This window comes from Adiantum capillus-veneris, chromosome 6 (genome assembly GCF_014529385.1).
Source record: "Adiantum capillus-veneris isolate H3 chromosome 6, ASM1452938v2, whole genome shotgun sequence".
Lineage (NCBI taxonomy): Eukaryota > Viridiplantae > Streptophyta > Polypodiopsida > Polypodiales > Pteridaceae > Adiantum > Adiantum capillus-veneris.
The window spans coordinates 147,663,478-147,673,926 of NC_140936.1; the positions used below are offsets into that span (position 1 = coordinate 147,663,478).

The window sequence follows — 10,449 nt, forward strand, 5'->3', positions numbered from 1 at the left end:
TTCACTTTGTGTAAAACTACTATATCACGTGCGTTCAAAACATGTTTGTAAAACCCCTTATCTGTGACTTTTGTTAAGAATATAATGTACTCTTTTCTTTTAAAATCTGTAAGTTTTTTTAAAAATTTTAAAAAATAATACCCTTTTGTATATATATTTCTTTGAGTTTCAAGAACTTTAAATACCCTTCTGTTGAACTCATGTGATAAGTTACATTTTTATTAGGTCACCTCCCCGGGGAGAGAAGAAGAAGAAGATACAAGCCACATACGAGAGAGAGAGAGAGAGAGAGAGAGAGAGAGAGAGAGAGAGAGAGAGAATGAGATAGCACTTAGAGGGTGCTATAGTGCACAACGTGAAGTTAAGCAGAAAATGACAGGGTTTACAGAGCTAGGAAACCTGCCAAATGATCATAATCCCTTTTAATTCAAGGGCTAGGTACCATTAAGGTAGGTACCACCCTCTAATATCCTTTAGTGAATTCAAGCCATTATTTACTCAAGGTTTTCAAACCTGTCAATTATACCAAGGATATAGCAAGGCAATGCGTCCACCCCACTTAAACCGATTATCAACCAAGGGTTAGATACCATTAAGGTACCACCTACTAAAAAAAAATACCTATTGAATTCAAGCCAGTTATACACCAAGGGCATCCCTGGCCAAGAGTCCTAGCGAATTATACAAAGAAAATAGGTACATGCCATAACTAGCCATGTGTGTGTGTGTGTGTGTGTGTGTGTGAGAGAGAGAGAGAGAGAGAGAGAGAGAGAGAGAGAGAGAGGAGGAGGAGGAGAAGAAGAAAAGATATTTCAACATAGTTGAAATAATCCCAAAATATTTCAAAGATCCTTTCAATAAATCTTGATCTCAAGTTTTAGAGAGAGAGAGAGAGAGAGAGAGAGAGAGAGAGAGAGAGGAGGAGGACATATGATAAAATTGGATTGATGCAAGAGATGATATACACAAGTTGAGCACAACTTTTGTGTGGTGTGTTGTGTTGTGTGTGTGTGTGTGTGTGTGTGTGTGTGAGAGAGAGAGAGAGAGAGAGAGAGAGAGTTTCATTGAAAAGTCCTCAATCATGGGCTTGTGTATTATCTGAGGAGTAGTTAAATTAAGAGCTATTACAAGTGACCTCAATGGTCTAGCCAAGAACTAAATTTATATGAACATTTCCAAGAGACCTCAAGCCGTATGTAAGGAGTCTTCAACTCAAGGGCATGTGGGTGGAGAGAGAGAGAGAGAGAGAGAGAGATGGAGATAGTCTTCTATGATCATCAAAGGTTACCCTATAATGTACTTGAGTGCATGAAATGGTGCATGCGTCCACCTTAATTTATTTGTCGTGTCGATGTGTTATCGTAGTCACTAAGTAGATTAAAAAATGTATTACTATATATGATAAAAAGTTTATTCATTGATGTAGCATCCATCCTATAATTGATATTACATGATAGGAACATAAATCCAACATTGAACTTTTTGTTTTGTGAAATAGAACTTAGTTTCATAAAAAGGCCATGTTTTTCTTTGCCACACCAACACACATGCCACATACTAGTCATGTGTATATATAAATATATATCCATTTCTCACTAGCTCTTTCTCTCCCTCACCACTATCCCCTCACCTCCTTTTGTACTAACAAAGAGCTTAAATAAAAGTAGTATTCCGGAATTCTCTTCTAAATTAGCATATCTTTAAGTAGTCTTATACCACCTTTAATATATGTATAGTTTATTTCATGTGTGTGTGCATGCGTATATATTTTTATGTACGTGTGTGCATGTGTGTATGTGTGTGTGTGTGTGTGTGAGAGAGAGAGAGAGAGAGAGAGATAGAGAGAGAGAGAGAAATGCATGGAGACTACCATCTTGACACTTGATGTGGAGCCAAAAGTTACTAGAAATCTCCCATACCAGCAAAAAATGACCTGTGAGACCAAACTAGATGGGTTATAAAATGCCATTAGCAAATATTAACTTGACAAACAACGAATGAAGAGAACAAAGTGATTAGGCCTTCTTCTAAAATATGTATCAGATGCTGGTCGTTTAAGCATAGGTAGGCAAAAAGTCAAAAGGTTATTAGAAAGTCGAAAGTCACTTTAGAAATATAAACGAATCATCTACAGGCTCAGGCTCCATGTGTAGCTAGAATCGAGGTTGAATGCTCAGTAAGTCTCTCTTTCTCTCTCTCTCTCTCTCTCTCTCTCTTTGTGTGTCTGAGTTGTATCGCTCAGTCTCTCTCTCTATGTCGCTACTTCTCTCTTCCTCCCTGAGTCCTGCAGGGACACTATATGCTCTGCGGATTGTGTCGGCAATAGAAGCACTACAATGCGAGAAATAAACTGTACACACTGCGCGAGAAATAAACTGTAGACACTGTCTCATATGCGTGCGCTGCTGCTCCTCTGTGGAGTGTGCGAGCGAAAGGGACAGAGAGGAAGGCGGTTACGAGGCGAGGGGCATTGCCCCCATATGGCCTCGAGTGGAGAGAGGGATAAGGGGATTAGACCACCTCACAGGGCCACATGGCCCCGTCCGGCCTTGCCACCTGTAGCACGTCCCCGCTAAAACTGTCGTAAGATTCCGCCTTTCCACTGTTTTTTGAAAATGGGGCACACATAAAATTTTCATTAAATTCAAATCCCTAGTGCATGCTCGTCATATCCACTCTTACATGATGAGCCAGGGCCTGAGGCTAAGCTTATTCTTAAACACAAGACTAGTTGATATGTATTCAAAGACTGGGAGTATTAAAAAGGCACTAGAATTTTTCAATCAAATGTTGAAACGGGATGTAGTGGTTTGGAATGCCTTAATATCACAAACATTGAACAAAATTTGCAGTCTAAAACTTATGAAAAAAAAAAACGTCGTGGGATATCCTTTAGACAAGCTCTTGCTTCATCCTCTGGCAGAATATATAGTGAGCTTATATCAAGTAACATAGCTTCAGGTGGTCCTTTTGCATCGATTGAGGTGGAATAGAGGCTTAAGGATAAGAATTTTTATTTTCATATGTTTATTTTTACATAAATTTATTTTAAAAAAATTAAAATTATTTGATTTTATTTTGTAGAATAGGGATGGCAAACTTAAAGAAAAGAGCTCGTGAAGCAAACACTAATGTGGAAATGGAAATGAAACGAAGAGGAAGACCAAAATTAACAGAAGAAGAAAAATTAAGTAGAGAGGCAAAGAAAGCAACTAGATTGTTTGAGCTGAGCTATACCATATCAATTGGAGGTACCTACGTAGATATAGGATTGTTGCCGAAGCTAGACGAATTTTTGAAAAAAGAAACTTTAGTTGGAATGTGCTCTGTGGAGAGAGGTGGAACAGTCTTCCACTTACATTTTCAAATGATAATACACATTGTAGCTACATCAATAATTGCAGTAAATCATAAAATAAAAAGATACTTGGGATGGGAAGTTGGAAATCCAATTGGTTCCAACATATTATGTAGAGCATTGCAGCAGAAGAATATGCATACATTTCAGGGTATAATTGGCTATTGTATGAAGGATATTACAAGCCTCATTTTCAAAGCATCTTTCACAATATGAGTGCGGAGGATATTAATCAAGGAGTGGAACTTTACGTACAATATGGGGCTGATGATTTAAAAAGTAGGGTTTGCCTAACTCATGCAAATATATTTGATCGAGCCTTAATGTACTGGAGATTCAATTTGCCACATCCTATCGGCAATGATTTCTTATCCACTCTTCATAAAATGATAAAGAGCGGTAAGTACTATCCATCCTCATCGTGGATAACACCATTCCAAGGTCAAGGGATGCCAGTGAATAAAATCAAGGCATTATGGAGATGCATGATTTTTCCTATGGATGCCACCTTCAAAGATATCATGGATATTTTTGTCATGGATGAACAATTTATAAATGTTGAACCTCGCAATGATTGGTTTAGAAGGAGATGGCAAGAATCTGAATTGAAAAAGTGAGTCAACTTCTTTTATTTATGGTTTTAATTATGTATATATGTTAAGTTTCCTTACAGCTTTTTCTACATGCAGTGAGAAAGCAAAATGATATTTTGAAAGAATTGGAAAAAAATAACACCGATAAAGAAAAAAATTGGAACACTGTAAGATTAAGTGATGAAAGCATTCATGATAATGTTATCATGATATCCGATAGTGATAGTGATGAAACAACACAAATTGGAGATGACTTCATACCAATATTTTCTAAGAAAAACTTAAACATTGTTGCATTGTAAATCATTGTTGCTAATTGTAAAGTTTGTCTCTTATGACTTATCAAATTATCTTTGTTTACATCCCAAATTAAAAATATACTCATGTTTAGACCTCAAGAGTACTTTAAATCTCAAGTCTTTGAATTTGATTGTAAATAGTATCTCTTATCATATCGATTCTTTTTGTCTAGATCCCAAAGAAAAAATGGAAAGCCAAGAGAACTTTGAATCTCAAGTATCATTAGTACCGTTGGACGATCCAACCATGCAAAAGCTTCATGAATGTTTAGTAGAGATTTGGAAACACCTTCGTGGATAAAATCTTGAAGATTCGACATCTTTGAGAGAATTTGTCACTAAATCATTTGAATCATTGAAGTCTTCAATCGATAATTTTCAAGCAGACATTTCAGATGTTCAAAGTTCTAGATTAGAAGAAGAGATAAATCGACTCTCCAAGGAGGTTTCATTATTAAGAATACAACTAAATAGGTTAAATGCTATCTTTGTAAGAACTAACAATGTAATGGACATGTGAAAAGATGCTCAAAAGTAAATTTCTACACAATATATATTGATTGTCATTTACTTTTTATTGTACAATAGAGTTTAAAGGAATCTTTGAGTTAGAACACTTTTTTAATTTTTTGAAGCCTTTAGGAACACCTTTTTAATTCAAAGTGGCAAGTCTTATACAAAGTGATATAATACTTGCCACTTTGAATAAACATATTGTGCTTAGCATATACTTCCATATGATTTTTGATTGTCATGTCTAGGCTGAACACTTTGTCAAGCACCAATGTTGGCATTGGCTATGCTCATTTAAGCGTTGGATAATAAAAATTGCATGGATAAAGAGGTTGATTAGAGCAATAATTAAACTAGTGCAATACCAATAAAATAACAATGGTTTGTAACGATTCATAACGGTGGTGCATTCGATCAGCATTGGGCTTGTAAAAGCTGTAAGCATTGTTGGCGTGTAAGCAAATGAGATGCGAACAAAATGCTATAAGCTTGGCATTGCAACTTATTGCACCCGTCTACTAGCTTTTGAGCAAAGGGACAAGTAAATTTTAGGGAAAATTACCAAAATACCCTTGAAGTTCGTAGAAGTTCCCAAACTACTCCTAGAATTTCAAAATTCCCAATATACCCTTGCATCAATTTGAGATGTATTCGCCCCAATTTTTGCATAGTCCAATGTTTATGACAATGGAGATCTATCTTTGAGCATCTTAGATAAAATTACTCACCAATGAGCTCACAAATAGAGCCATTTGTGTTCAAAAATGATGGACATTTTTTTGTGAAGAGGCCTCAAATACCATCTAAAATTCTAGGTCTATCACCTTGTACTGAGGAGAACCGATCTCCCTATGAAGGGTTGCAAAAAGAAGATGTTTGCAAGGTTAATTAGAGGTATTATCGGAATTTTTGTTGTAGGGAATTTTGGAAATTTTTTGCCAAATATGAAGGGTACATTGGGAATTTGAGGGGTATTTTGATAATTTTCACAAATTATAGGGGTATTTTGGCAAATTTCCCTCGTTTTTAATAGGGGAAGTTGCAACCTCGCATGGATTAGCTTAACACTCAAGAGGGCAGCATGAGAATTGAGGTTCTTCTTTTGGATACAAATAACTTTAAGTCAAGATTTTCTATAGAAAATGAACAATATAACTAAGCCGCACGATCCTCGGTTGTGAAAATAGACCTGCTAAAATTTGGGTGACTATGTAGATGTATTTCAAGACCTCGAATGCTCCAACTATAGTGTATATTTCACTATCTTCTTGGCAAGATTTCAACCTTGTAGCTAAGAAAGCCGAAAAATAGTGCACATTTGGGTGTAAAAAGCTTACAAATCCTCCACTTTTGGGCACAAAAGCTGTGAGAAACACTAGTTGAGGTGGGTAGTAAGTATATGTTGACTTGGGGATTTATTTTGGAGCTCTTTAAAAAACAAAAGAAGCTAGGTGGCCAAGAGCGAATGTCATGATCGTGCAAGTCACTCTGCCTTCAAATTAGATGAAAGCAGAGCTGCAGAAGGCACCTGCCCTTATGGGATTATCCTGCATATGGGCGCTTCCTCACCCACGTTCTCTCATGTCTCTCCCTACTCACTCCATCTTCTCAATCATAGGCCAGCTCTACCACCCACTGGCGCATACACACATATGCATGCTTAATCAGAGGTGGATGATCGCCCCTCTCATTGCCACAGGCCCCCCTTAGGTGTGGCTCCTGCTACATCTATGGCTTCCTTCTCCTTCCTCACCAGCCTCCTTGCCGCCCTCCTCTTGTACTCCCTCAATGCCGCAATCCTCCCCACTTCACAAGGCTTGCTCGCGGCCGCCGCCACCGCCCGGCGTCCCCACACTGCCCCTCCTCCTCCTCCTCCTCCTCGCAGATGCATCACCCGCGTCATCCATGGAAAACCACGCACACTGTGTGCTCCGATCAATGCACCACCCAAAAAACGCCGAGTGGTCGTCCCGCCACCAAAGAAAAAAGTAGCTGTGCCACCAAAGAAGCGAGCAGTCCCAGTGAAGAAGCGAGTAGTCGCAAGGCCGCCGGCGCCTCCGACTAAAATACGACGTGTTGCACCCCGCAAAGCTCCAGTTATTCCACGGCCATCCCCTGCACCGCTGCGCTCCAATGGGGAGACCCTCACTAATGACTACTACGCTCACTCCTGCCCGCAGGTGGAGTCGATCATCCGCAACAAGGTCACAGCATGGGTCAAGAAGGACCGTTCACTTGCCGCAAGCCTCCTACGTCTGCACTTCCATGACTGCATGGCTACGGTACTGCCCTCCACTCTCTTAACATGGTGTAAACAAGGAGAATACATAATGCTGCCTTATGAAGAAGCAAATCTTGATGCCACAAGAAGATTTAGAAATTTTCTCATGTAGGAAAATGGAGTCTTTTTCAGTGTTTTTCATACAATGCATAACATCATGAGCTTCTGCTCGAGAGGCACCACATACCTAGCTAGGTACGATTGGGGGCAGGGGACCCCCGGCCCTCCCACGGGGCCGGCGGTCCCCTGCCCCCAATTGTACCTAGCTAGGTATGCGGTGCCTCCCTCACAGAAGCTCGTGATGTTGAGGTAAGTCACAATGTGAGAATTATTGTGAGAATTTGTCCAAAACTTCTTGTGTGCAAAGAGTAATGACAATTATAAAGGACTTATGTGCATAAGGAAATTACTCAAATGTGGGTGATCAACTAGGAGAGTGTAGAAAGCAAACTAAGGCTAATCATCATGAGTGAATAGTCATATGGAGGATACAATGAAGGCTAATCATGTGTGCATAAATATAGTGCTCACTATCCTTCCAATTTGCATGAGGGCACCCGTGCTGACCATCGTCCAATGTGCAAACAAATGCGACGGATAATTTCCCATTGTGAACACTCAATTGTGGATGCAAAAAAAGACTTGCTCAATGGCAAAAGGCTGTTGCATCATGAGCATATACACAGCAATCTTGCTACAGATGGGGAGGATCAATTAGGGCTACCCATTGTGCATCTTCAAATCTAGGTGCTATTTTGTATGCACAACCAAAATAAGGCAAATCATATGGTTGCAAAATTTAATGCAGACATTTGTGCATATTCTGTGTAGGAGAACAGTTAAGGCTAATCATGTGTGTGTGTGCTCGTACTAAGCAACTGGTTTGCATTACAAGCATATATCTTACTGATGAATCAAAGCCACCTTACAATGTTGCAAAATGAACCTGATCATATCGGCACAACTATGTCTTATGATCGTCGACGTTGCATCTCTACTAACAAGTCATCAACCCAATCAATGCCCAAAACTGTGATCTTGCTTCATACCATCAATGCCTAGGTCTGCTAATTAGCAGCATTGATTTTCATGATTCTTACTTGAGTGTTTCAGCTTGCAAGCATGCTTCTCTTGACCTTCAGATCGAAAGGACCACAATGACTAACACTGCTTGATTCATAACCAGGGCAATGATGCTTCCATCTTGTTGAAGGACCCCAAAGGAAAATCTACGGAGATGTACTCAGTCTTTAGCAAAGGTTTGCGTGGCTTTGAGGTTGTGGACGACATCAAGCTAGCCGTGGAGAACGCTTGCCCTGGTGTTGTCTCATGTGCTGATGTTCTTACCGTCATTGCTCGCGATGTAACACTCGAGGTGAGTTTTAGCAGCATGAAAAGTGCAGGAACCATAGAAAGCTCGATACTTTGTGTGGGTGTGTGCTCACATGCATGTGTGGGCATGCTTGCAACTCAATGAGCTGAATGTTATTATCTCATGGTCCTTATCATTTTGAACTGCAGTTGCACGGGCCGTTTTGGTTTGTGCCCTTCGGACGCAAGGATAGCCTCACATCTCACATCAACGATGCTGCCCAGGTGCCGCACCAAGAATCCGATGCTAACACTTTGCTCAAACAGTTTACTGCTTTTGGGCTCAGCTTCTCAGATCTAGCAACACTCACAGGTAAAGAAAATTCGTCTCTCTCACGCATCGTCCTTTACAATACTATAGCTTAAAATCATACTCCTGAAGGATTTCTGTCCATCTGGACTTTCTACCCTTCAGAAGCAAGTTCAAGATCAAAACTCTCTGCCGGCCATCTGAAACAATATCCACTCGACCGCACCCGCACAATATGCACTTACATTTCATTGTCAATCTGCTTTTTGAATAACATGTGTAGAAATTGATCCGTTGCAGGAGCCCACTCCGTAGGGAAGTCACATTGCTTCTCATTCACAAGGGGAGGTGCAGCAGGGGCAAATCCCAGAATGAACGCGACTTACGCACAGGCGTTGCACGAGAAGTGCAAGCGGGGGCCATGGGAGGAAGTGTTCAATGATGAAGACACACCATTCTTACTGGATTTAGAGTTCTACAAGAACTTGAAGAGGGGAAATGTTCTGTTAAAGTCGGACAACAGCATATATGTAGACAACAACATGACAAGCTCTCTGGTGGATGCTTTCCTTACCCAACCGGGCATGTGGGATGCGCAATTTGCGGTGTCAATGGTGAAGCTGGGTAATGTGCAAGTGCTGACGGGCCGCCAGGGTGAGGTCCGCCGCGTCTGCAGCGTCCCAAATTCTGCCCGCCACCAATAACAAAATCATTTAACGCAATCGCATGCAATAACTCCTATCTAACAAAAATTGCTAACACACAGGCCCTTCTCCTTTCTGGCATGTGGTGCATTCAAATTCACTATGTACTCCTTGAGCCAGTTACTATAACAAGTAGGATCGACATGAGAATATTTGACCCTAAGCAAGCAAATTGTAATCTCTCTTCTGCAGAGTGGTTGCCGCCCATGCCACGCCGCAGCCAGATGACTTGCAGTGATCCCATATGGATCACATACTAACCATATTCATACATGATTTCAACCTTGAAAATAAGCATGGATGTCTCAATTGAACCCTCTGCAAAAAGAGCTCGGAATGTCGGCTCTACCATGCATTCAGGCTCGAAATCCGCCTTCACAAATGCAGCATCTTGAGATTGCCAAAATCATTCCTAACTCAAGCACACTGATATACCATCCCATGGTACAAGTGTGGGGAAATTGAATTTATTTATTTACTTTAATTTTATTTATTTATGACTTGAAATGATTCAATATTGTCCGATCTCTTTTAGATGGAGGTTTGGTTCTTTTTGCTGTCTAGTTTTGTGACACTTTGAGGAAGTTCATAGATTTATTTTTCCCCACTCTTCGAAACAAGAGCTCGTGCACATAGGCACATGCACGCACACGTGCGCACACACAAGCATACATCAATACAACGATCTGCATACTGAGTTTCTGTAAGTAAAGATGCATGACAGACTCAACAATATGCGCTGCAAGCTCTCTTGTTTTAGATCTAGGTGTGCTTTGCATGCATCCCAGCAATGACACCCAAGAGCAAGCTACTAATTGCATACATCACAAGAAGTTTTGGACAAATTCTCACAATAATTCCCACATTGTGACTTACTTCAACATCATGAGCTTTTATGAGGGAGGCACTGCATACCTAGCTAGGTACTATTGGGGGTAGGGGAGCCCCGGCCCGACCCCGGGCCACGGGGCTGGGGGTCCCCTGCCCCCAATCGTACCTAGCGAGGTATGCGGTGCCTCTCGAGCAAGAGCTCATGATGTTATGCATTGTAGAAAAAACACTGGAAGAGACTTTGTTTTC

General features: G+C 40.5%; 1 protein-coding gene across 1 annotated transcript; it reads left to right on the plus strand.

The window, feature by feature from the left end:
* The first annotated feature begins 6,331 nt into the window (after positions 1 to 6,331).
* On the plus strand, positions 6,332 to 9,871 carry LOC147456442 (peroxidase 49-like). Its single transcript, XM_086515478.1, has 4 exons — positions 6,332 to 7,045; positions 8,231 to 8,419; positions 8,566 to 8,728; positions 8,966 to 9,871. Exons 1-4 carry the CDS (start codon positions 6,494 to 6,496, stop codon positions 9,367 to 9,369), a joined length of 1,308 nt encoding a protein of 435 aa, XP_086371604.1. The 5' UTR covers positions 6,332 to 6,493; the 3' UTR covers positions 9,370 to 9,871.
* The last annotated feature ends 578 nt before the right edge of the window (positions 9,872 to 10,449 follow it).